The following is a 27,606-nucleotide window of genomic DNA, read 5'->3' on the forward strand; positions in this document are numbered from 1 at the left end:
ATTTGCACTTTTAGTTCCTCAAATATAGAGGAATTCTAATTTTCGACATGGTGATAAATGGTCGAACGCATTCAATCTTCAATTAGTTGAGATGTTTACTTTTGATTCATTTGCTTTTGAGAGCTTCACAAATTCTACGAAATGTTAATTGTTAGATCATTTAATTATTAGTGTGTTATGTTAAATTCATGTTTTTACTTCATATTTGATGTTAATATAATTTTATAACTAATATAAGAATGCGTTTGACCATAGAAATCGAATAGTTTTCACTTTATTTAGAATTTTTAAAGTTGGAGTTGAATATGGAGTTGTGTTTGGTTATATTTTTTGCAAAAAAATATTTGGTTGTTTGATTATACATTTCCTAAAATACGTGAAATTGATTTATACTCCAAATTTTAAAAAACTATGAAAATCACCCAAATTGATTAATTTACTTGAAACATGCAAACCAATCTACTCTAAAAATAATAATATCTCATAATGGATAATCACATAATGTAATAAATTGGATCCCATATATATTTTTAAGTACAAAAAAATTATTTTACTATTCAAATGTCATGATTAAATACTTTTTACTCTTTTTAAATCTACCTAATGAATAAAAACTCAATTAAAATTATCTGATTTGACCTGATCCAGAATCCAATTTTGTGGTATGCTTGATCAAAGTTGAAACAGGTTGTTTATAATAACAAAAAATTTAGGGCAAAATATGAAAAAAGAAAAATTAAAAAGTGAGACGGAAAAAAGAAAAAAGAAAAAATAGGTTTTGATGTGTTTCAAATCACAGCAGAGATAAAAACATTAATTAATTTCTTCCCTTATCTAAACATTAATTAATTTCTTCCTTTTGACTAGGATGGCAAAAAATGTAATAAAACAAGATATCCTATTAGAAAAGACATCTTATGCATATACGCTTAATTTATATAAAAACATATTAATTATTATAAGAAATTATTCTTTCCATATTTATTAGAGAATGTTTCGAAGGTTACCGCATTTACATAATTTAATTTGTTTTTAGTTAAGTAATTACTTGCTCAACATATACTTAATTTAAGGCCAAACCCATCGACAGACACCTGCATTATCCACTTCTTTCACTGAAGACCTGTGTGCCCTTGTTTCATTTAGACACTTCAAAATTGCGGTCATTACTATTCCACTTAGATACTTTTGCATCGTTATCTGGAAGCAAAATCAACACCAAAGGGCGCCACCTCATTTTCACATCCAACCTACCAAAAGTCCCAATTTTTAATGGTCAAAACTCCACGAATTTATAAATTAGTGAATTTACAATGAAAATAAGTTGGCACAATTTAATTGAGTTGGCACAATTTAAATGAGCTGACACAATTTAATTAGTCACTTAATCCACGTAGGAGAGTAGGTGTTGGTTTTGCTTTGATAATGTGCAAAAAGTGTCTGAAAGTGAAATAGAAATCACCCAAGATCTAAAACGAAACAAGGTCACTTTAAGTTAAGCCAAGTGAAAGAAGTGGACGAACACATGTCTTTGTCGATAGGTTTGGCCTTAATTTAATTGAGAGCAAACCAAATTTAGGGTGTATAAAATAATGAAGACAAGAAAAAACCAACAAATAAATATGTCATATCGTTAAAGCCCCCCGGAAGTGAAAGCGAAAGCAAAGGTTTCATTAAGCCGCCCCTTCAGTCGCCGTTACCAAAACCCTAAAGAGTGAAAATGGCGGAAGACGCCATACTTGGTTATCTCCAAAACAATGATGAAATTGAAAATTCTGAAAAGTTTGCCCAAGATTTTAGTCTTAGCCATGACGACATCCTCAACGTCATTCGCAGTCTCCATGGATTTAGACTTGTTGATGCTCAGGTGAATTTACTTCCAGATACATGTGTGTGTATGCTTAATACCTTTTTTTTTTTTTTTTGAAATTTCCGTTCTCAATTTTCGATGGTATATACAAATTTGATACAGAAAAGAAGAGGCATTCTGTTTTGAAGTTATTAGATAGCTAACATGTCCTGGATTTTTTCTTGATAAATAGTTATTTAATGGAGGTCAGGAAAAATTTCTCTTATAGAATGTATCATTAATAGTTGAATTTCATTTTTATTTCGTTCTGATTTATTGCATTACTCTATTTTCTTTGGTATATTCAAATTTGGCAACAGGAATTTGAGTTTTAGAGTTATTAGATTGCGAACTTGTCCTGGATAATGGGAAAGTTGAGGAAAATTTTATCTTATTGTTTATCATACAGTTTGAATAGAATGTAGATTAGCTCTGTGGAAGATGCAGTATTTTGTTTATACCTAGACTCACCTAGGTGAATAGTGTGTTGGATAGGGTGGCTACTTACCTAATGTCCCTTGTTCCCATCCCTTATTATGTGGAGAAGAGATTGAATAAGCTTAGATGTAATTCTGACCATATGAAGTTGCATTTAGGGCGTGTTTGGTATGAAGGGAAATGTTCTCTTGGAAAACAAGTGGGTTGGTTCTTACTTATTTTCTAGTGTTTAGTAAGTAAGCAATAAAATATTATCCCAAGAGCATTTATATGTAATCTAGCAAAACATTATGGAAGTGGGATGGGGTGGGGAGTGGGGGTTCGGGTGCGGCGGGGCTGGGTTGGTCAATGGGTGGGGGTTGGCGGTGTTGGGTGGGTGGGGAGGAGAGAGAACTTGGAATGTCACTTATGGAACGTGTTTTCCTACTTCCATTAGGGGAGTTATTTTTCTCATTTTTAAGGAACTTGCTTTCCTAGAGAAAATATTTTCCAATTTTTTTTTTTTTTTTTTGATGACATGTTTTCCGAAATATTTTGACCTACCAAACATGAGAAAATTGAGAAGATGTTTTCCTCCAAACCAAACACACCTCAATATACAAGGTGGTGGTATGGGGGTGAAGAGTATTAAGCTCCAAAGCAAAAGCTTGCCCTTTAGGTGGCTCTGAATTTTGATTTGGAAGACTTATGCACCTCCTAGAGTTGCCTGTTTTGGTTAGGTTGCAGCTAGGGATGCTTGTTTGACTCATGATAAACTTCAAAGGTGAGGCTTGAATTTATTTGAATTTCCTTTCTCGATTTTCTTTGTTATATACAAATTTGAATACAGAAAAGAAGAGGCATTCGGTTTTGAAGTTATTAGATAGCTAACTTATCCTTGTTTTTTTTTGTTTTGTTTTGTTTTGTTTTGATAAGTAGTTATTTAATGGAGTTCAGGAAAATTTTCTCATAGAATGTATCATCAATAGTTGAATTTCCTTTTTATTTTGTCCTGATTTATTGTAGTACTCTATTTTCTTTGGTATATTCAAATTTGACAACAGGAATTTGAGTTTTAGAGTTATTAGATAGCGAACTTGTCCTGGATAATGGGAAAGTTCAGTAGAATTTTGTCTTATTGTTTATCATTCACTTTGAATAGAATGTAGATTAGCTTCGTGGAAGATGCAGTATTTATAGGTTAGTGTATTGGATAGTGTGACTACTTACCTAATGTCCCTCATTCCCATTCCCTATTATGTGGAGAATTCAATAAGCTTAGATGTAATTCTGACCAGAGAAAGTTGCATTTAGGGTGTGTTTGGTATGAAGGAAAATGTTTTCTTGGAAAAAAGTGGGTTCTTACTTATTTTCTAGTTTTTGGTAAGTAAGCAATTTTTTTTTCTTTAATCCCAAGAGCATTTATATGTAATATAACAAAACACTATGGAGGTGGGGGAGTGGGGTTCGGGTGCGAAAGGGGCTGGGATGGTCAAGGGGTGGGGTTGGGGGCGTTGGGTGGGTGAGGAGGAGAGAATGAACTTGGAATGTCACTTATGGAACTTGTTTTCCCTATTTCCATTAGGGAAGTCATTTTCATCATTTTCAAGGAACTTGATTTCCTAGAGAATATACTTTTCAAGAAGCGTTTTGAGCAACCAAACATGAGAAAATTGGAAAACTAAATACACCCTTAGCTAGGTGGCCTAATGTGGTGATCAATATACCAGGTGGTGGTATGGGGTGATGAGTATAAAGCTCCAAAGCAAAAGGTTCCTTTTTAAATGGCGCTGAATTATGATTTGGAAGACTTATACACCTTCTAGAGTTGCCAGTTTTGGTTAGGTTGCAGCTAGAGATGCTTGTTTGACTCATGATGAACTTCAAAGATGAGGTTTTTCTTTATGCAGTAGATGCTATTTCTGGAGAAGTCTATGGAAAACACCAGTCATTCGTTCCCCCATTTCAATCAAGTATCACAAAACTGTCAACTGTTTTTAAACCTTTCTGGAGTTGGCTGGGTTATGCCAAAGGAGATGAGAAGCTTGCTGATTTTCTGACAGCATCAGAGAACCTGTTAAGATTGAAGGATTTGGAAGATCACACTCCATTATGCATTATATGGACTACTTGTCCGGAGAGGAACAAAATATGTGTCTTGAGGGAAAGATAGATCATATTTCTTTTGTAAAGCATAGGCGTTACATAATTAATTTTTTTGGTATTGGGGCTATAAGGTAGAAAATATGAATTATGTCTCAGGATTTTTTCGAAGACATGAAGATATAGTGGAAAAACTGTAATGTTCAGCTACTTTGTATTGCATGCAATACCATCTTTCTGTCTTTTATATAGAATATCTCTACAAAGCATCAGGAAATAGCTTTCGCGGATGTGAAACAATATTTGAATTTATTGAATTGTGCAGGATATTAGGAGAGAGAGATGGGTGCTTACTGAAGAGGGGAAAACTTATGCTGCCGTAGGTTCTCCAGAATTTCAGCTTTTCTCAGCAGTACCACCAGAGGGAATTGCGCGGGAGGAGTTGCAGGTTGCAGCTTATTCTTGGTGTTTACTCGCTTGTTTATTTTACATCAAAGAAGGAATTAAGTGATTTTACTGAGTGATTTTCATGCGCCATTTAAGAATGCTTTTAGATCAAGCAGAACAGAATTATAATGGATGAAAAATAAAGATTCAAAAAGAAAAAGGAAAGTAGTAATAATTTAAAAGGACTTCACTAAACTAGCAGTTTTTTTATTTTTTTTATTTTTTTTTAAAAAGTAACAGATGTTTGGTATATATGTGTTTTCATTGTTTAGTGATACTCTCTTTTGGCTTAACGCTAATCTGGATGCAGAAAAAATTGGATCCTGCAGTTTATAAAATTGGTTGCCAGCAAGCTATAAAGAACAAGTGGGTGGAGATGGCGAAGACACATGTTTCAAGGAAGGTACAGTAGGCAAATAAATAAGAGTGTAATTTTGCTCTTATTTTATTTTATCAGAAGCGCACTTTTGCTCATCCTCCTCAGTACCTTCTCTCCAACCCTTGCCTCAAACAAAATTTTATTAACTTCGGTACCAAAAGAATGTTCTCTTCTTAAGCTTGCTTGTCTCTCATTCAGAGTCGCCTATCTCTGCCTCTCAATCACCAAACTCATCCATACAGTTCATTTTGACAGGTAGCAGTAGTATTGCTCTCTTGCAACTTCAATTTTATTTTCAAGCTCACGTTTACTTAGTTTTTGACACCATCATAATTTACTTTCTTCTCCTATCCCTTCTCCTTGAGCTTGTAAGTGCAAAAATATATCTATACAATCTTCCGGAAGATTAGAACCCAAATGGCTCCATTTCTTTTGAGAGCAAAATGTTTGGAAATCTATGAGTAGTGACCCTTTCGCTGTAAGGTCTCTTTAAAAGAAAGAGGCGAGATAAATGGACTAGTTGCCAAAATGATGAATAGCAGTTTATCTATTTCTTGGTCCCCAGTGGTTCTTGCTTGTGGGGCTAGGTTAGTCAAATAATCAGGAATCCCCTTGAGCCTCACAATGATTATGAAGTTCTGAAGAAGCCTTTATTACTCTCTTAGTACCAGTTCGTTAGAAATAAGTGTCATTTCTAGCCTACATTCAGCATTATTAAACTGTAACTGCCCCCCAACTTCCCTTGTGGTGGTTCCAGGATTTGTCTGTTTCTCCATCTATATTTTGTTGCTCCTTATTGTTTGCCATCTAGCTCAATTTATAGCGCGGGGCTTTCTTTTGTTTTAGTGTTTCTTTCCTTATCCGTATCTGTTGAATAAGGTCTCTGAGAACTTTAATGTACAGGCAGCAAGTGAAGGTGATATCTACATGTGCTTCTTTTAATACCTTTTACAGGGATCCACTGCTTAGTCTATTTGTTGGCTTCATGTAGGCCCAACATGCTGATGATAAAGTTAAAGATTTGCTATTGAGGATACAAAATGGCGAGGTATATAAATTTGTCGTCAGTGATCATCTTATTCCCCAACACTTCACTTTTTACTCACCTTTCATCTTTACTATTAGCTCTCCTCCCACACAGGAAATCAGTTATGGTTTTGTCGCTAGTTGACTGTTATATTAATCAATTCGTCTTTAACAAGCAATGCATTGCAGGCTGTCAATCAGGAGGATATTGATGCTCTAAAGCGAAGAAAACTAATAATTCAGCAGTAATTATCTATTCTTCAATATCCTTTCTCCAGCACTTGACGTTTACCAGATGTAATCTCACAATTACCCTAATATGTGGTCAAATGCTGGTTCTTAAATATATTTCTTATTGGTGCTCTTTCTAGGGTTTGGAAAGGTTTCTCAGTAAAAAAAGGTCCTAACTATGCCCCGAAAAGGAAAAGAGCAGCTACTGATCTCACGCGGGAAAATTTACAGAGGTAACTTTCTGACTCATTTTCTCTGAAAAGAATAAATAATATTTGGATTTAATTTTTAGAAAAGTTTACAAATTAACTGATGGAGTTTGAAACCCTACATGTGAAACTCCGACACAGTTTGAACTTTTAAGAGTGAAAATCTAGTACACTGTAACTGTGCTGGAGTTCAAACTTTTGAAAGTGAAACTGTAGCACACTGTGGTGGAGTTTTACGATTTTTTGCTTAAAGTTAATAAGTTGTCTCTTGCTTCTCTGCTGGAGTTCTGAAATTGTTTCCAGAAGTTTAATAAGTTTGCTGCCAGTCCTAATTGCCGTTTAAGTTAAACTCTGAACATAAGAGGTGATGCAAGTACCACATTTCTTACTAGCTAGTAGTGAATGATAGAAATCAGGACACGGTTGCGGTTTTCTTTTTTCTTGGCATGTTGCTCAAACTATTAACTGATATTTTGGATGGAATGATTGGTTGTTCGAAGCATTTTTTTCTTGGTTCTCTTTTCCCCCCTAAAATTTCCTTCATCATGTCGCATAATGAACGTAATACAATCAACTGCCAAGCTATATAGAATCAAAATTCGAACTCCAACACTATGTCCTCGAGTTTGAACTATAAGTTGAAGAGTTGGTAAATGCTGCATGATTTACTCAAACTCCAGGAAAAAATCATGGAATTTGATGTCCTTTAGTTTGAAAACTCCCTACGTGTGAAACTCGAGGAAAGTGTCCATTTTTAGCTTATTCTTCAGCTTCGAACTCCAGCGCTTATGCTTGAGTTTCACATACAAGGAGTTTCGACTCTCCTGGAGTTTCACATGTAGGAGTTTCGAACTCCAAGAGACAGTGTTGGAGTTTTTCGTGTTTCAGCTGAAGTATTTTTGTCCGGATTTTACTTCCGCATAAAGAAAAAGCGGCTTCTATTAGTTTCAAATGTGGTCTATTTCCAATTACAAGTCGAAAAGTGGTCAGCACTATGCTAAAATGTACAAAACAAATTCATGGGCTGGGTAAATGGGAAAAGTTTCAATTTGTAGTTCTCTCCAGATGGTTTCGGTAGTATTTAATATTTATTTCGACATACAAATTGATATGTTAGTGGACTACACTAATTCCACGATGGACGAAGTATTTAGTTTATTTTTCTGATCAATATATGTTGCTTGTTCCTTTGAAGGGGTGACTGGAAGGAAATGGAATTTAAAGAGTACAACTTCAGTGCTAAAGGTCAACCAGTTGAAGGTGGCCATCTTCATCCATTGCTCAAGGCATGTTTTTATTCCATTTTTCATTATTGTGGTTCTTGTCGCCTTATATTATTTTATTTTGTTGACTAACTGAGGCCAAATTGCCTTCCCTCACGTGTTGATAAAATCTTACCATCTTATTGCAGGTTAGGCGGCAGATACAAATGATTTTTCTCTATATGGGGTATGACTAAATGACCATTTCCCGTGTCTATATATGCATTCTGTGTAAATGCATGCCTATGCGTGCAGTCTCTTATGTATATATTCAGTTATATATTTGGAAATTCTCTGTAGTGGACTGTAAGAGCGAATTTTCATTTGAATTGTGCAGGTTTGAGGAGATGCCAACAAATAATTATGTCGAAAGCAGGTAAACTATTATTTATTTTGTTAGTCTTTCCGTGGTCATAAATACAAGTGAGTCCTTCATAATTGATGGTACAGCCAGGATTCCCAAAGAAAAAAGTTGTTAGGTTATATGAAATAACTTAGCTAGGAAAATGGCGCATCTCCTTGTCTTTTTACGTTTATCCAAATAATTGGAGCGGACCGACATTTTCTTTGCGTGGCTCCTAGTTAAGAGGTTGGTCTGTAAATATTTTGAATCAAATCCTACTCCATCCTCCATTTGAGATGCATGTTTTGGTATTGTCATTTTACTTGCTAAAGTTCCTACTCTCCATTACATGACAGTCTCAAAGTACCTCTTCTGTAAAGCAAACAACAACATACCCAGTGTAATACCTCTGCCGTAAAGCAATTTGCTAAATATTATTTTTTCATGTTGAACATTCATGAGCTTCTGGTGCTAAACATTCAAATTTATTGAAGATAGATGGTAAACTATAGCTATTGAACATTTATGAGCTTTCAAGCTCAAATTTCTTTTCAAAAAAGAGCGTTCTAGCTCAAATTGATGGTAAACCATAAAATTGACTTGCTGGTGGACCATAAACGAGTCTTTTCTGGTGTATAGCTAGTGGTGATTTGTTCATTGTCATGTTCTTCTCTTAGTTAAAATTGCGAGGATTAGTTTTTGTCTTAATCCCTGTCAAAGAAGTATACGTCAATGTTGCTGGTCATATTTTGCAGTTTTTGGAACTTCGATGCACTTTTCCAGCCCCAACAACACCCTGCCCGTGATTCCCACGATACATTCTTTTTGAAAGGTTAGTTTGACTTTACATTTTATCTGCCTCATCTATGTTTCTTCTAATGAATTTGTATGTTTAATTTTTGTAGTGCCTTCCACTACAAGGTTGCTGCCAGAAGATTATGTTGAGCGGGTAAAAGAAATTCATGAATCTGGTGGTTACCAATCTAGGGGGTATGATATAATACTGCCGATTCTTAATTCAATGTCACTAGCACTTGTCAAGGTTTTGACATTCCTATATAGCGAATTTAATGGTGCTTCTTGCTTAGATATGGATATGATTGGAAAAGAGAGGAAGCGAACAAGAATCTTTTGCGGACACACACTACTGCTGTTTCGTCAAGAATGTTGTATGCATTAGCTCAGGTCTAAATCGCTCACCAAATCCAGAATTATAATTTCATATATATTTGACTTCTTGAATTTTAAACCTGTGCTACATCTTATTTCAGAAGCCATTTGCCCCCAAGAAATACTATTCTATTGATCGTGTTTTCAGAAATGAAGCAGTTGATCGGACACATCTTGCTGAATTTCATCAGATAGAAGGTTATCATATAGTTATAGAATTTTCGTGTCATTCATATTTTTTTGGTTCCTTGATATATTCTTTTCTTCTCTTGTTCTTCTATGGTGCCAAACTTTTAGCTGAGATAAGACACTGGTCCTTGAAGTGCCTGCAAAGCTGATTCATTGTCCCAAGTCCCAGCTACTGGTTGAATTCCTCATAGAGAATTATAATGAGCCTTGCTTTAGATACTTTAGGAACATTTGCTTGTTTTTTTTTTTTTTGTTTTGTTTTGTTTGTTTTTTGAGAAAGTAGGGACTATTGTTTCTATTGCTTACCATGACTGCACATTATCAGAGAGCTATACCTCTTGACATGTCACAATTAAGGATCAGTTTGGTTCACAGACTAATTATACAAGGATTATAATACAAGGAACGTTATATGAATAATAATGTAGGAATTGTTATGTGGTGTATAACAATTACATGGATTGTTGTGTAGAGATTGTCTACTTTAAGGGCTTTTCTCTTTAGATATACTTATACGTGTATTGCTATACATGTATGCTTATTCCCTTTGTTTCATGCATAAAATAATACATAGATTTTCGGATAAGTTGTTTAGCAAAGCATATTTTAATACAGACTAAACACTGTATTAGTTATCTCTAGTTTTATACTGAAAACCAAATGTTGTGTTAGTTATGCAAAGCTTAAATTAGCAATCCAGAGTTTTATGTCGTAAACCAAATGTTACAGAGTGTCCAATAATTGAAAGACTTGTCGATACTATTTACTTTGTACTGTAGATGAGTGCAACGCCAAAATTTGGCTTTAGATTTTATTTGCTTCATAGCTCATAGGTGATAGGTACTACATGGACAGAATAAAACTTAGGGCTCTACATTTTTTTCATAGTTGTGAACTTACTTTTTTTTTGACATCTTCTGCTCCCAAGAAGAGAATTTCTTTGGGGGTTGGGTGTAGCTTCCGCCTACGGTTAGGCAGCTACTGGAACTATTTTACCAGCTAAAAGATCTTTTCGTAAATAGCAATTCGTTTCATCTTTTTTTATGTTTTAGATTTCGTGTTTGGGTGTTATATCAGATATGGCTTTCTGAGTGACTGCTGCTACAGTGTGGAAAACCTCTATAATTTTGTAATAGTGGTCTTGTGAAAAGCAGAAGGCCATTTTATTTGGCATCCATCCCTCACTCCTTTCCCCTTTTCTGGTAGTATGCTAACCTTTCTTGGCATGCTATCAACCTGAAACTCTCTTACCAAGTTGAATTTGATGCTGGCATTAGCAGAAACCTGAGTGGTATTTAGTCTGCATACTTCTGAAACATATTTCTGCATCTGTGTAAATTCTGTGCAGTGATAGGTCATCTCAAGCTCTCTTCTCATATTCAAACGTAATAATGTGTTAAACTCTGATGTGTTCGGTAGTTGTTTAAGTATATCTTGTTCTTTATCTGCATTTTATCCTTGTTGATAATTACATGAACTTATTGTCACTGTTTCTTATTCCAGGCTTAATATGTGATCGTGGACTTACTCTTGGTGATCTGATTGGTGTTCTTCAGGATTTCTTTTCTCGTCTAGGTGACCAACCAACACTATTGCTGTATTCTTTCTTATGTTCAGTTTTTGGTACAGCTATATCTGTTCAAGTCTTGGTTTCATAGAAAAGACACAGCTTGCGGTGATAGCATGTCCAACTCAATTTACATGATCTTTTAATTTTGAGACTGCTAATTAGTGGTTAACTTTTTTTTTTTTTCCCTAATTACAGGAATGTCCAAGCTTCGGTTCAAACCTGCTTATAATCCTTATACTGAGCCCAGCATGGAAATTTTCAGGTTGTAGTAGTATATTTGACGCGAACGAACACTTGTTCCACTCAGCACTAAAATCATATCCTTTTGTTTTGTCAGCTACCATGAAGGCTTTGAGAAATGGGTGGAAATTGGAAATTCTGGTATGTTTAGGCCTGAAATGCTGCTTCCTATGGGTCTGCCAGAAGATGTTCGGGTTATTGCCTGGGGCCTTTCCCTTGAGAGGTATACGAACTGTTAGCAGCAACATGTTCTTACTTATTTAGTCAAAATTAATTTCCTGTGCTTATTACTAGGTTGTATTGATAACACTGAGAGTTGTCTTCATGTTTGAACTTACTAGTTCTTAACCTGTAAAGAGAAACAATAACCACAGTAAAGCGACACACGCGTGCATTGTTTTCTTTAGCCATATTATGTGAAAGCATTGACTGTAGCAGGAGAGAGTGGAAAGTTTAATGTGTACCTGTGAATCATCTTTACTTGTGCAAACATGTGATAATTTGAAGCAAATATCAATTTTATACGTGTGAAACCTTGGATCATTTACATGTTTAAGTAGCACGTTGAAAATATTTGTGGCATAATGGAAGTAGGTCCCAAAGAGGAAAAGTTTGGTTTTAATGGTTACTCAAAACTGTTTACTGCTGAAAAGTTCAAAGCTTCAATGACTAAGGTGCTCTCTCATGTAATGCTTGCAATAGTTTCTGAACTGATTATTGCAATTCTTCGCACGATTCTTGCTATTTGACAGAGATTGTAAGTCATCTGGCTTCGGTGTAGTGCTGCAGTTATTTGCAGGTCTTTGTAATGTCACCAAGATAGAAAGAGGATAGGGGTGGGGGAGGAGGGAGAGAGAGTAGGAACTACGGGTTGGTAGTTTATGGTGGCCTGAGTAGCTGGTTGTGGTTTTTTAATCACGAGGGAGGGACCAGAGGGTAGCTTTTTTGGCTTAGATGGAAGTTTTCTGCTTGCACATGGGTTGATATGTTGACAAGGACGTATCTATAATTCGAATTACCCGGCGGGTGGGGTGTAATATCTACTTTTGGTTATGCTACTCTGTTTATATTTGGGTATTCCATGTAATAAAACTATGTTCACATGTTTCGTTGAAGTTTATTTTGCTTGTCTTCGTGTGCCAGGCCTACCATGATTCTCAACGGGATTGACAACATCAGAGATCTTTTTGGTTCCAAGGTATAATTGGACTCTATCAATTAATTGTGGTACGATTTCTCAGCGATGCCAATGTTTGATCATTTTATTCTTTCTTGCAGGTGGATCTAGGTCTCATCAAAAGCAATCCGATATGCCGGCTTGGACTTTAGGAACACAACGCTCTTGACTTGCGAATTCACTGTATCACTTGTCAGACACTCCTGATGGTTGAGAAAAGAGTTTTTTGCTGGCCCATCTGTTGTGATCATTTCTTTACCCAGTAGGAGAATTGTCGCTGGTATTTGTCATAGATAGTGTTTGATTTATCTTCTTACACCCGAGATTGTCGACACAAATGTGAAGTTTAAATTTCAAATGTATGGGAGCTGTATTCAATTTTGATGCTATTTGGGATTTGGGCTCATTTAGTCCGTTCACAATACTTTTGGGTATCTAATGACAGCTTAATATATGGAGTTTCCTCCTTGCAGCCTTCACAATTTGAATAGGCGAATGACCCTGTAAAGAGCGCGTGCATTATTTTCAGACCTTTTATGTGTAAAAATAATGATGTTTAAGACATAAAATTAAAAACAGTTCAGGATTACCAAACCAATTGATCCCTCATACAAATAATACCAACAGATAAAATGAAAAGTTTGCTTGCTTTGATGCAATACTTTTGGATAATGGTACACTCGTACCGCCTGTTACTCCCTCCATTGCTGTTTACTTGTCCTCTAAATAACTGGACACTCCTCTTATAAAATTACTAATTAAAGGGTTATTTTACCAAAGTAGTTATTTAAAGATAATAGTAACATCGGAATTGTTATAATGGACAATTAAAATTTTAAAAACTATTTTTAGTATAAAGGACTGGTAAAAGAGAACGGAGTATGAGGATGCTCATTTATGTACATGACTACATTCTCGCCCAATATAGTTTGTTCCAAGTAGATCAGTTGCGAGCCCTATTTTAACCCAAGAAAAAAAAGAAGAAGCAAGATCTACAACTTTATGTCACAATTTTATATGCAATTTTTTGGTTGTTATGCAGAATTCTGAATATGTGCAGTAGGTAAATCTTTGTAATCAGAACAAAGATCTGTCTTTTCCTCTACCATCTCAGCTGTTTGAAAATCAAAAGGCAACTTTTCAATGGAGCCATCAGTTTCAGTGTGTGCCTGCTTATCATATATGACTCCAGATTCAAATCTTAAGCGTCTTTCGACAGCAGCCTGAACCCTCTGTTTGAATTCCTCATCTGAGCTTGCCAACATATATCGAAGCTTGAAGTTTACACGGTTCTCCACCATAATCTTGTGTCTAGGAACTATTCTTTCATCTAGTGAATAGCTAAAAAACCTGTAAAATAGACGTCAGTTTAAGTAGAATAGTGGAATAGCAATATCATCAGGACAGTTTCGTTGAAGGGCATATACCTTGGAAATTCAATAAGATCCTGCAAAGGCCGAACCATCATTCTTCGCAGATAACGATACTTGGGGCGAAGGATATCTATATTGTATGTCAGTAGCATTGGAAAATCAGCAACCATTTCACCTAATTGTCTGAGAGTTATGCCCAGGGACAGAAAATACTTCACATTGTGATCCAATTTATTGGCAATGCTGCATCCTAGAAGCTCTGGTCCTAGAGCTATCACCTTTCCAACATTCTTCTGGGAGACACCAGCTTTTGTCAAAAGGAATATGACCTTTAATAAGATAAGCCCATATCAGTTCTGCTTCAACTCTTTAAGTAGTAAGTAGTAAATAGTCACTCTGATTCATAAATCAAAACTTTGTTCTTCATGTGATCCTTTATAGGGATTGCACTATTATCACCAAATATTACTAGGGCAGAGGAGATCGACATTGTTTAGACAATTTAGATGAAGTATAAACAGTCAGGAAAAGGGAAACAAACGGACCACTGGACGTATCTTCTTGTGGAGGCTGAAAGTGAGTAATCTGGGAAACCTGACAAGCACATTGCCAATAGCATCTTGTTGGACACCTATGTCTTGTAAAAATTGAACCTTCAATAATCGAGAAGGTAAGTCATTAGCAGGGAAAGGAGAAAATTTAAAGCAAATAGAAATTCTAGTTGCATTTTTCAAATTTGAAGGGATAAAATGCACTGCAGAAGTTTAAGTTGTCAACGATATAGCTCCACATGCCAAAAGTAATAACATACCTTAGACACAATGGTGGTCTCGAAATCAACACAGAATAACACTGGCCTGGTAACAAGAATTTTTCTCATGCCATCTTTTGAAATCCCGAGGTAGTAAAAGTACTTGACAAGAGGCTTGAACTTTTCTTCAATACCACAACCCATCAAATGGGGTTTAAAAGCTAATAATCTTCCAACATCTTCATTGCTGAGGCCAAACTCCTTAAGATATGCAACCTGGATGAGCAAGAATCAAGTTTCAACAAGAAGAAAAGTTGGAATATAAGCTTTCATTCTAAAGTTCAAATCACCCAGCATGTCATAACCACGAGAAAATGACGAAAATGATCCCTTATCTTTGGTAGATTCAAGTTAGTCCCTTAAGTATCGAGAACAATTTTGTCCTTTAAGTTTGCCAAAAGTGAGCACTTTTGGTCTCTGTCAAATATTCAACAAACTCAGATTGTTAAGTTAACCAGAATTGTGAAAAGAAGAATTTAACCAAAAACACTAGAAATTTCCGCTAAAAATTCAGAAACTGCAACATAGAACACTACAATAACAGAAATTTCAACTCAAAAAGTTGCGCCAGACTCTTGAAATTGACCAAAAATAACATAAACTACAAAATCTGTACTTCCAAATGTGAGTTCCCGTTAAATATTTTCTATTTTCACAACACCGATTAAATTTAACAATCAGAGTTTGGTAAATATCTGACGGAGAACAAAAGTGCTCACTTTTGGCAAACTTAAAGGATCAAAACTGCTCAAATGATACTTAAGGGACTATTTTAATCCTACTATCAAAGATTAGAGACCATTTTTGTCATTTTCTCTCATAACCACTAACAAGGTCATTCTTCAGTGCTTTTTGCACCAAGCATGTGGGGAAAAAAAAATAGCCCATTTATGTAAAGAACGTTAGGAATCAGGCACCTTGTGGTTCATCTCTTCCATAGAGAAGTAGCCAAGCACCTTAGGATAGTCAAACAGCATAGTTCCAAAATCCTTCTCATCCATTCCCATATCAAAATAGAAGTTTGTACGAGACTCTAGTTCATCCATGGTGAAAGACAATATTTCAGGACATCGGCCTACAATATATCCTATCCAATCTCTCTTCACTCCCTTGTACTCCAAATATCCAACGATTTCGTCCAATTCATCCAAGCTTCGACCCAATACATTTCCCCTAGCTCTAATCAATACAAGCCCAATAAATCTTCCCTTCACATGAATTGACTTCAACCACTCAGCCAAACGTCTTATTGATTCAAGATCTCCTCTAGAGTTGCAAATGAGGTGCGCAATTTGAGGATATGACAATGCATTGTGTTTCAACCACCTGCAAAGGAACATAGGGGTAGTTTGCTTCACAAACTAGCTATGCAATATTACAACCCTTGTAGTGGCGGAGCCAGGAATTTATACAAGGGATTCAAAAATGTCACATCTGAAATATGAATCTACGACATAAAGCAAATCTTGAACCTCCTTTGCCACTTTACAAGAACTTTAGAAAAAACTAGTTCTTGCCCTTTATGCACAGTTGGGACTTGGGAATCCAATTGAACCCCGTTCCCTCAAGCTAGTTCCGCTCCTAAATGCATGAATTGCTATTCAATAATCATACGTGGATTTTCACTCATACACTACCAAATTTAGGTCAATAAATTAACTAATCGTTATATATGTAGCCACTATATACGTAATCTTATACTACATTCTATCCCAAGGTTCATGCATAAGCAAGTACTTAGTTATATAAACTCTTGTAACCGAAATAGAAAGCTGTATTAGTAATGCAGAAATTTATGCTAGGAATCAACCTTTCTATTAACAATGCAACTACTTTATTGAGCTTAGTGAGTTAAATTCGATATGCATATTCCTTTGTACCTCACAATTGGCACGACACCAGAGTCATCTATGAAGGCTCTAGCACGAACATTGAATGACGAACCCGAAAACTCAGGCATTTTCTTCATTGAAGCAGCTTGAATCATTACATAATCTATAAAATCAGACAACTCAGAAACCAAATTCGTCGAATAGGTAATACTAAACCTTCCCTTTCTCATTGCTTCTTTAAAAATCTCAACTGTCACTTTCCTTCTTATCTCAAGTGCCTTTATTAACATCTCATCATCATCATCAAAACCCCTTCTTTTTTTCAAAAAAGATGAAATTGGTGGCAATGAAGTGTTCACATCAGGGTCAGTTGGGGATTGAATATATATAGAACCTGGAAATTGAGGGGTTCTTTTTCTTATTAATGACATTTCTAGAACCTTCTCTTTATCTTCTTCTAATACAGCACAATCTTGTTTTTCCGGTTCAGTTGAACCAGGTAAGGGTTCTTGATTTTCCGGTTTATTATTTGATGAGAGGTAACGATGGAGCACAAAAGAGGATTTTGAATTGTGCTTTCGAGTGATACCCTTTTCATTGTTTGATGCATGGGTGATGTTTGTATGTGTTTCTTGGTTTTTAAGGTTGGAAAAAATGGGGGGCAAACAATGACGTTTTGGAGAGAAGTATATGATGTTGGGTAGAGTAGTTTGATGTTGTTGATTTATGGATTGTGGAGTGAAGGAGAAGTGATGGTGATGAAGCTCACAGAGCATTTTTAATGGAGGAAGCTTGAATTTTTGGATAAATATCTTGCTAGTGTTCTATCTAACTTCCAAGCTAATAGTGAAGAAAAAAAGGGGTATTGATTATTCACTTAAACCCAAGAAGTTAAGTTGAAACTATACTTGAGGAAACAATATAATTTGCACCTGGGACCAGTAAGGTTTTCAAATTATTCCCTTGATAACTATGTTTAGCGACTTAATATAGTAGTATTTTACTATGAAGAAGCTATTCCCAGTCTGAATTTATGTGACATTATTTTCTTATTAGTTGATCCTAAAAAATTTTATATATTTTTGTATTTAGTATCAATCTAACTTTAAAGATGTCTATTTTATCTTTAATGAGATAATTTTAACCACAAAAAAATATTTATTGCTTATTTAGACTACAAGAAATTCAAAATTGTTCATTTATTTTTTAAACTTCATATCCAATCAATAGCTCCACACAAATGGGCATAGAAGAAATAGTATTTACACTTTATGATCATATTAAATTTTCATTGATTTCAGGATGTAATGATCAAACTAGGGCTGGGTATAAATACCGAAAAATCGGACCAAACCGAATCGAATTTCAAAAAACCGAAATCGAAAGAACCGAACCGAACTAGTTTGGTTCGGTATTCGGTGTCCACCTTCAAAAAACTAAAACCGAAATAGCCGAATTGAAGTTTGATAAAATCGAACCGAAGAACCGAACGCACACCGAAATTTAATACATTACCAAAAAAATTAAAATCGTCCAGACCCATTAAGTTTAATCCAGACCCATTAAGTTTAAGCCAAAAAAAAAAACCCAATTGTAACAAGACCTCTTTTGCTTTTGTATCCCTAATTTGTCACTTCAGTTGAGAAAATCAAAGATCCTTAACAAATGAAGGTGACTAGGATGTGTCTTTAGGATTAATGTATGTCCTTTATGTGTTTTCTTAATTATTCTTACTATATGTATATACCACCTAGTAATCCTATATCATAGTTATGATTTTTTGTTCTTGTGCATCCTGTTTGTTTGATTTTGATTTTAATTTATCAATTTTGTGTTTTATTGCTTTTGAGAATATGAATTAGCATAAATTGAATTGCTTCTAATATCATATCAAAAAAACCGAATTGAAAAAATCGAAACCGAACCGAACTAGTTTGGTTTGGTGTCCGGAGTTCACCTTCAAAAAACTGAAACCGAAATAGCCGAACCGAAGTTTGATAAAACCGAACCGAAGAACCGAACGCCACCCCTAGATGAAACCTAGAAAATCAACCTACGAATTTTAAAAAAGGGGTATAGGAAATATTTTTGCTACATGATTAGTGGTAATACGTCCTTAAACAAAAGTTACTGACACTCTTATGTCCCAATTAACGTGGAGTATGCCGTAAGTAGAATATTGTCTTTTTATTTTGAAAATATTTTATTTTAAAATTTTTAGTTTACCTTAATAAAATTATTTATATCCACTTAAATATCTAATAATTATTTCAGATCATACATGTTTATTCTTTTTTTATTTCAGATGGTATTGGGATGGAAGAATAATAGTTGAGAAACATAAAAATTCAATCGGGCATGCTATTAGATTAGAGTTTCAGACACTAAGGCCTCATTTGTTTTCATTAAGATTAAGACGTCTGAATCTGAATGCACATCTGAATGATTAAGATGTTGTCTCTAGGTCTGAACACTGAATGATTAAGCATCAGTTTTTTGTTTTTCAATATCTGAATGTGCATAATGTATTTATTTAAACATAATAAATATACAATTCAAATTAAAAAGTAACTAAATCTTAGAAAATAAATACAAATTTACTAAAATAAAATATTATTTGATTAAAGAAAATGAAACATTTATGTTCACTAGTAATGGTGGAGATGTTTTGTAATCGTGGTGGGTGGTGAGTGGGGGTGAAAGGGTGAGTGGGTGGTGGGTGGTTGGTGTGAGGAATAGGCAGTGGGGTGGGGTTGGTGGTGGGGGGTGGGGTTAGTGGTGGGAGGTGGGGTAGTGGGGAATGGGGGTGGGTGGTGTGGTGTAGGGGTTGATGGTTTGGCCATAAAAATTATTCACTTTTTTCGGAAGTATTCCGGAATACTAAAAACAAGAAAAACTTATTTTTCAAAAATTATTCAACTTTTTTCACTTTTTTACACTACATTTCACCAAAAACTACAATTTCAAAAACTATGGCCAAACACAACTCCAACTTCAAAAATTTCAAAAAAAAAGTGAAAAAGTTTTTGGTATTTATGGCCAAACGAGCCCTAAGCATAAAATAATGATGATAATTAGACACAAAAAAAGTAGTGCTCGAATATGCATTTTACCACATTTGGGGTATCTAATTGTAATAATCAAAACATAAAAAGAGTAGCAAACACAAAGGAGCAACGCGCGTTCTTACACACTGGCCAAGATTTAGAAGCAATCACAGAGCAATTGGAATCAAATAATCAATCTGAGGATGATAAAGGGAGTGATCTTGATGAACGATAAGGGCAAACCCCGTCTTGTTAAATTCTATGATTATCATGTAAGTCTCCCCTAAACCCCTTTACTCTACTAACAAGAACAAAATGATTAAAGCTCTCGTTAATTATTTTTGTGAATTTTGATTCTTTCTTAAAATCAATTGTTGATCGTAATGTAAGGTTAGCCCGCTGAGAAGCAGCAAGAGTTGATTCGAAGACTATATGGAGGTTCTATTTACATTTCATTTCCTTCTCTATTTGTTTCTGTAAGAATAAAAATAGATTTTTTTTTTTGGATCTTGATACGTATTTTGCTGCCAATTATGGATTGTAAGGATAAATCCGAGAAACCCATTTCAATTTTGAAAAATGTTAATTGGCTTGCCAGCTTTACTCCCTCCGTCCCTAATTAGCTGTCATGTTTCGCTTTTCCAGAGTCAAAGTTATGTGAATTTTGACCAATATCTTAAAATGTTTTTTTTTATCACATTGAAATGAGAAAAGTTGCAACTTATTGTACTTTTCGTATAGTTTTTGAATATCTAAATTTTAATTGTAAAATTTTGAGTTGATATAATCTAATTGAACTTTGAAGATTAGTTAAATTGACTCTCGAGAAGGGAAAAATGATAACTACTTTGCGATGGAGGGAGTACTCTTTTTTTTTTTTTTTGTATGGCGATTTATACTGTTTATGTCGTGTAAATCATTAGCTGTGACATTTTGTGTTCGAGTGCAGTTTTAAGCAGTAGAGCAGAAAATGTAAGCAACTTCGTCAAGGTTGACTCCCTTTTTGGATCAGTATGTGTTTTCCTCTTTACTCTCTCCATATCTCTCTGAATTTGGTTTTCTACTTTTCTTTGTGGTTTTTATCATCCCTCAAAGTACATGTAAAAAAAATACAAAAGGGTTGATCAATTTTGTCCTTCATGGTTGCTTTATGCTAGAGAGATTCACATCTTGTGCCTCCTTACGTGCAGGATGCTCGACTTGTGTACAAGACTTATGCCACACTACATATTTTATTCATATTTCACAGCTCAGAGAATGAGCTTGCCATGCTTGATCTCATGCAAGGTATGTCTACTCAGGCTCTGGACATGCTGACTTTTAACACATTACAATGACTAATTGAAGAACAATGATTCATCGTCAAAAGGTTATATTGATATAATATAAGTAAATCAAAAGGCCAAATCTCACTCTGATAGGGGCTTAACGTAATATTTGCGGAGTTCAGGCACAAAACTCTTGCAATCGAACAAACTTGTCAGAGAGCCTTCCTAACGATTTCTTGCTTGCCGTATCTGCTTGCTCCAAACTATTTAGATCAAATGAAAAGCCCTACTTGTTGTAAAGAAACTTGCTTGCTAGAAAGAAACTTTAGCGGACATGTATCTTCTACTATAATAGTATAAATATGGGATATGAGGGAAATATGCAAGTTTGAGCATCATTGTGTATTATGGCGGTCTGAGATCCATGGTTGCTTATGCAATACCATTTTCAACATATAAAATTTGGGAAGTGCTGCTATCAATTTTTTTTTTTTTGGGAGCAGTGCTATGTATGTAGGTTTCCATAGGAATGAATTGGTCACTGCTAAACTTTTCTATGTTCTTTTCTTATACTAAGTGTGTGTATTTGTGCTTCTGACGTAAGCTACCTGGACACGGTTTAACAACTTCGTTTGAAAGACCAGAACATATTCTTACCATTTTCTTTTACTTCAATGTACACATCATCATTCTCCTAGATTTGCTAACTTGAATGATGTTGACAATATTTTGATTTTCAGTTTTTGTGGAGACAATGGACAAGTGTTTCAGCAATGTGCGTGAACTTGATATAGTATTCAACTTTAATAAGGTTAGTCTTCTCTCTTGATTCAGCATCATGAAGCATGTATCGCTAAAGGCATGTAGTTGTTCTGTGACCTGATTCCTTTGGGTTTTCTGGTATTTGATGTAATAAAGAAACACTTGTGATTTAGTTCATTATTTGCATCAACTTTGGGGATATACTAATTATTAAGGGCTCGTTTGGTTGGAAACAACTTATCCCGGGATTAGCAACTTATCCCGGGATAACTAATCCCGGGATAAGTTATCCCGGGATAAGTTATCCCGGATTAGTTATTCCACCCTCAAGGTGGGATAAAAAAACACTCTAATCCCGTGATAACTAATCCCGGGATTAGTTATCCCAAGTTTTTTTTTTTCCAACCAAACGTGGGATAAGGCAGTACTAATTTTTATCCCAGGACTATTTTTCTCTATCCATCATACCAAACGAGCCCTAAGAGCTGAGGTATCTTAATTGCCAAATATCTCAACTGTCCCTTGAAATAATGTTAATCTAAGTAACATTACCATTCTCAAAAAAAAAAAAAAAATCTAAGAAGCACTGCTAACTGATTAGGGGTGTTGAAATTTCAACGTGAGTTTATTTATTTTGAGTTCAGTTGATGGCTTTTACTAAATAAATTTGAGAAACTATTACTCTTCTTAGGAATAAGTGTAACTAATAAAAAACAACAAAGAGTGATTGGCCTGTAGATAAGATCTTATTTTCATTAACATTCTGCTTCCATAATTTTTATTGAAAATAATTGTGACTTTGCTGATATGAGGTTTTGCAGGTGCATGCTATATTAGATGAGATCATTTTGGGAGGTCAAGTTCTTGAGACAAGTTCCTCAGAAGTGGTCAAGGCAGTTGAAGAAATCTCTAAGTACTTTCGGAGCGCACTTGTTTCTTTTCTCTTTTGTTTATTACTCACCAGACATAGGTCAAAATGCTATAAGTTCTTTTTCGTTCAGGATGGAAAGGGCTGCAAATTCAATCATGGCAGTTCCATCAATAACTGGCTGGCAAAGTCGATAAGTTCTGTAGGACAATTCAGATCATTTTTCAGCCCGTAATGATTGAACAGTGCTACCAAAATTGGTCAATGAGCTGGGCACTGTATTTGTCAACCAAGTTGTTGAACCATTACTTTTTGGTGCTTGAAATTTCTGCACAAGTGTGTTCGGAGAACTACAGTGCTTGCAAGTTGAACTATCCATCTTTTCTCTGTAGAGTTGTGACGTTCCAAGTTTTATCCCATTTGGAGGAATGAGGAAAAATAAAAGTTACTTTGAAGTGAATATAAGAAAGTGTACAAGTGCTTCGTTATTATGATATTTCTTTTCAACTAGTTGTACTTATTACATTGTGTTTGACTGCAAGCTTTCAGCATATCAGAAACTGCAACTATACATGAAAATGAGACTCTTGGGGCATGTGCACTTAGTCAAACGTATCTATTTGGAAGTGCCTTTTTCTTTTTTTTCTTTTTTTTACTTCTTTTTGCTTATTTTGAGGAAAGGGGAATTTGTCCCAAGATCTTGTAGATGTTATGGAGCCACAAGGCTATTTCTGCTGCTTACGGTTAGGTTTCTGAAATTTTCCCTTTACATGGTTTTGGTCTTTCTATAAACCATATAAGCCAAATTGCTAGCGACCCATTGCCTAAAAGAAATAATTGTTGGAGGGCTTAGTCCTAGTTTCAACATACTAAACTTTTTAGAGCATTCAATTGTATGCTTTTTAATTAGTATATCATATCAGTTAGTGATCAGTCTACTAGCTTCTTTAATCCCACTCGGTCTTCATTTTCTATTTCTTCCGAGTTGTTTCGGCCATTCCAGCTATCCCGAAACCCATGTAGTTTTTGTAAAATGCGCTCCATAAGCTCAATTAGCATCTGACTACTGACAGTGCTAATGATGTATGCTGATAAGTTATTTAACGAGTACATGCAGCCATTCTGGATGAGTAGAAAGCAGTATATTATCACCGAATTTATGATTCCTTAACAGTTATTGCTAGGACCTGGCAACTTCTTTAGTTTGTTCGAAGTTTGTCTTGCTACCTTCCATGTTTTGAGATAACAAGCTTGCAGTTAATGAAAATCTAGAGATGGAATAGAGTGAAAGCTTATGAATTTTATTGAGTGCAGTTGGTGATTCTGGTTAAGCCGAGGGTCTATTGGAAACAGGCTCTCTCTCTTCTCAAGTTAGGGGTAAGGTCTGCGTACACACTATCCACCCCCCCACCCCCACCCAAAGACCCCACTAGTGGGGTTACACTGGGTTTGTTGCTGTTGGTGGTGGTGGTGGTGGTGGTGATTCTGGTAAGCTAAGTGGAAGAATTGTTTCTCATTTTGTTTTCTCCCCTTTCTCATTTTTTGAGTGAAAGCTAGCAATATTATGATAAATCAAAGATAGAAACACTCCATGTCAAGCTAATGGCGCCAGACCAACGATATTTTCATCGTAACTCCATTGTCCTCAGACCCCACATTGTGGGATTTCACTGGGTATGTTGTTGTTGTAACTCCATTGTCCTCAATTTTGACTCCGGAAGTTTCACAACTATGGATGACATGGCAGGCTGGTCAGTGGTAAAACTACATGTTTTTATCATTTCCCCTAAAGAATTGCTGGTAAATGTTAAACAGATACAGGTTCCAAGTTTGGTGCTTGGACAAAACTGTGATTAGGTCCCTGGTCTTAGGAGTTGGCCTTATTTCTGTTGCCAAAGTGTTGCATTAAAGATAAAGTTTACTTCGTGAATGATCATTTAGGAGGGAATAGGTTAGAATGAAACATTGCATCCAAAATTGTGGCTTAGTGGTCTGTGAAATAGGTGAAAACCATCAGGTCAGAGTTCAAATCCTAACACGGACAAAAAAGTTTAGGTGGTTTCTTCTCATCTATCTAAACCTTGATTAGTAGAGTTATCTCATGCCAGTGCTGGTGGGATATAAAAGGTAGCCGGTGGAATAGTTGAGGTGCGCTCAGACTTGGTCAACACCACAATTTCTTTGTAAACCAGAAAGGCTAGAAAAAAAATCTTGTTTCTGTGTACATTCTGTAATGTATTTAATTTGGGGAAAAGGGTCAAATATACCCCTCTACTTTAGTTTGCTAGTCAATTTTGCCCTCCGTTAGCCAAAGTGATCAAATATAACCTTCCGTTAGCCAAAGTGTACACTTCTACCCCTAAGTGGATGGAAATCCTAATTCAGCCAAAATTAACCATTTAACTAAAAAAAACCATGCCCCAACGGTTGACCCCCCCCGACCCAAATAATACAATCAGCCCCACCCAAATAATATAATCATCCCCACCGGTAAAGATTGAAATTTCAAAACATAACATTGTGAGGCTTGAGATTCTGCATTTGACTTATGAATGACTTGATTAACCTCCTATAAACATTTGACTTGCTAAAACCACATTTGTGATCTTGCATATAAATTTGGAGCAACATGGAATAAATTAGAACTAACAAGGCATACATGACCTGCATCTTTGTGCAAAAGGTTCAGTTTGCATTGCTCCACTGAAATTATCATTCAATAGAAATTATCAGCATCGTTCAAAAGGTCTGCACAACATCATATTCTAAAATGAAGTGATCAAATGAACTTTAGCTGAACTGAACCAAAAAGCATGAACCAAAACTAAAGATTATGATTGCACATAAATGAACTTTAGCTGAACTGAGAACTGGACAGAACCTGCACCAAACTGAACAAAACTAAACCTCAAAACTAAATCAAAATCTGAACCAAAACATGCAACCAAAGTTGCAAAATTTCAATCTTTACAAGCGTAGAAGTGTGGCTGATTACATTATTTGGGTGGGGTTGATTGAATTATTTGGGTCGGGCGGGGTCAACCGTAGGGCATGGTTTTTTTTAGTTAAATGGTTAATTTTGGCTGAGTTGGGATTTCCATCCACTTAGGGTAGAAGTGTACACTTTGGCTAACGGAGGGGTATATTTGATCACTTTGGCTAACGAAGGGCAAAATTGACTAATAAACTAAAGTAGAGGGGTATATTTGATCCTTTTCCCTTTAATTTGCTTAACTCCTTGATTTGACAATAGCCATGTTCAGCCCCACTCTCTTAAGAGTGCAGTATTACCTTTTTCCTGTCTGCTGGTTTGGAAACTCTGTATATATACAGTGAGATGTCTTCAACCTACTCCAATACCTGCTCAAATATAAGAAGCACAGCCAAAATTAAAGGGGCAATTTATGGCTTATGGTCCAGTTGTCTGGAAATTTTCAGCAAACTTTAGCATAGGCAACATCAATTATTGTCATCTACTATTGGCAACACACTGCCCAAAACCTTCCATACCATTCATTTTTTTCTCTTTAAGGCATTAAAGTTGATGGAATTGCTGGGGTCAGTGGTGAACTGGAGACTAAGAGTCTAAAACATTGAATAATGAATACCATTTAGTATTGTCTCTGTCTATTATCTATATGGCTATCACAAGGGGTAGCTAGGATACTCTATCCAGCGTTTAATTTAACACTTACTCTAGGTTTTTCCACCTCTTAACGTCATGTGGATTGAGAATTCTAGAGTCACACTGGGGTAAGTGGCGAATCGCTATTTAACTGTATAATAATTGATGCAACAAATTAATGCTATAGCCTAGTGGTAACGATGAGAGTTTCTCATGCACTATAGGGATGAGTTTCTTTAATCTTATGGAAGTCAATTCTTACGCATGAAATTCGAATATTAGCTAGCAAATGTTCGAACTCCATCCAAATTAACAACTTGAATGAAGGTAACAAACGGACATTTATAACTATATAGAAGCATGGGTTAAAACCCATGCTTCGTCATCCGTTAAGCACCAAAAAAAAAAAAAAAAAAAAAAAAGTGTGGTCCCCATATTAACACCAACCAATATTAAAAAAAAAAAAACCAATATTAAAAAAAAAAAACACCAACCAATATTAAAAAAAAAAAAAAGAAGTAAAAAAAGTGGAACCCACCATCTCCAAACTCACGGAAAAAAAAAATGGATCCCGTATTAACAAAATCAAGCAATATAAAAAAAAAAAGTGAATCGCATATTAAAAAAACAAACAATGTAAAAAAAAAAAAGTGTAAACTTTGTATTCATAGTAAACACTAATATAATAAAGTTTTAGATACGGAGCACAAACTACAGTGGGTTAAAACCCATGCTTCGTCGTCCGTTAAGCACCAAAAAAAAAAAAAAAAAGTGTGGTCCCCATATTAACACCAACCAATATTAAAAAAAAAAAACCACCAACCAATATTAAAAAATAAAAAAAAACACCAACCAATATTAAAAAAAAAAAGTAAAAAAAGTGGAACCCACCATCTCCAAACTCACGGAAAAAAAAAAGTGGATCCCGTATTAACAAAATCAAGCAATATAAAAAAAAAAGTGAATCCCATATTAAAAAAACAAACAATGTAAAAAAAAAAAAAAAAGTGTAAACTTTGTATTCGTAGCAAACACTAATATAATAAAGTTTTAGATACGGAGCACAAACTACAATGTTATATTAATCGTGTTTTGAATATATATATATATATATATATATATATATATATATATATATATATATATATATATACATAAAAATAGTGCAAACTAATAATGTCCAAAAGGGTGGGCCCCATACTAAACAACACCAAGCAATATAAAAAATAAAAAAAAGAAGAAACCATATAAAGCATCGGTTTAGACCCATGCTTCGTCGTCCGTTGTCCCTTAAAAAAAAAAAAAAGGTGTGGGCCCCATACTAAATAACACCGAGCAATACAAAAAAAAAAAACCAAAAAAAGGAAGAAAAAAAGTGGAACTTACCATCTCCGAACTCATGGGAAAA

At 35.1% G+C, this 27,606-nt stretch overlaps 3 protein-coding genes across 3 annotated transcripts; 2 read left to right on the plus strand and 1 right to left on the minus strand.

Moving 5' to 3' along the window:
- The first annotated feature begins 1,651 nt into the window (after positions 1 to 1,651).
- On the plus strand, positions 1,652 to 13,094 carry LOC132065014 (phenylalanine--tRNA ligase alpha subunit, cytoplasmic). The gene is made up of 18 exons (XM_059458227.1): positions 1,652 to 1,867; positions 4,695 to 4,817; positions 5,127 to 5,219; positions 6,187 to 6,243; positions 6,411 to 6,466; positions 6,593 to 6,685; positions 7,857 to 7,947; positions 8,073 to 8,110; positions 8,261 to 8,299; positions 9,022 to 9,098; positions 9,172 to 9,256; positions 9,355 to 9,451; positions 9,538 to 9,634; positions 11,129 to 11,200; positions 11,391 to 11,457; positions 11,533 to 11,658; positions 12,579 to 12,633; positions 12,714 to 13,094. Exons 1-18 carry the CDS (start codon positions 1,721 to 1,723, stop codon positions 12,762 to 12,764), a joined length of 1,464 nt encoding a protein of 487 aa, XP_059314210.1. The 5' UTR covers positions 1,652 to 1,720; the 3' UTR covers positions 12,765 to 13,094.
- A 338-nt stretch (positions 13,095 to 13,432) lies between these two features.
- Positions 13,433 to 17,488, minus strand: LOC132065015 (transcription termination factor MTERF2, chloroplastic). Its single transcript, XM_059458228.1, has 6 exons — positions 16,677 to 17,488; positions 15,714 to 16,122; positions 14,797 to 15,012; positions 14,531 to 14,638; positions 14,040 to 14,314; positions 13,433 to 13,962 (listed from the first exon to the last, which is right to left on the minus strand). Exons 1-6 carry the CDS (start codon positions 17,402 to 17,404, stop codon positions 13,647 to 13,649), a joined length of 2,052 nt encoding a protein of 683 aa, XP_059314211.1. The 5' UTR covers positions 17,405 to 17,488; the 3' UTR covers positions 13,433 to 13,646.
- A 2,331-nt stretch (positions 17,489 to 19,819) lies between these two features.
- On the plus strand, positions 19,820 to 23,199 carry LOC132065017 (AP-3 complex subunit sigma-like). The gene is made up of 7 exons (XM_059458231.1): positions 19,820 to 19,947; positions 20,071 to 20,113; positions 20,625 to 20,686; positions 20,866 to 20,962; positions 21,684 to 21,754; positions 22,527 to 22,618; positions 22,707 to 23,199. The coding sequence occupies exons 1-7, from the start codon at positions 19,879 to 19,881 to the stop codon at positions 22,768 to 22,770; spliced, it is 498 nt and encodes a 165-aa protein (XP_059314214.1). The 5' UTR covers positions 19,820 to 19,878; the 3' UTR covers positions 22,771 to 23,199.
- Positions 23,200 to 27,606: the final 4,407 nt, after the last annotated feature.

The sequence above is a fragment of the Lycium ferocissimum genome, chromosome 7 (genome assembly GCF_029784015.1).
Source record: "Lycium ferocissimum isolate CSIRO_LF1 chromosome 7, AGI_CSIRO_Lferr_CH_V1, whole genome shotgun sequence".
Lineage (NCBI taxonomy): Eukaryota > Viridiplantae > Streptophyta > Magnoliopsida > Solanales > Solanaceae > Lycium > Lycium ferocissimum.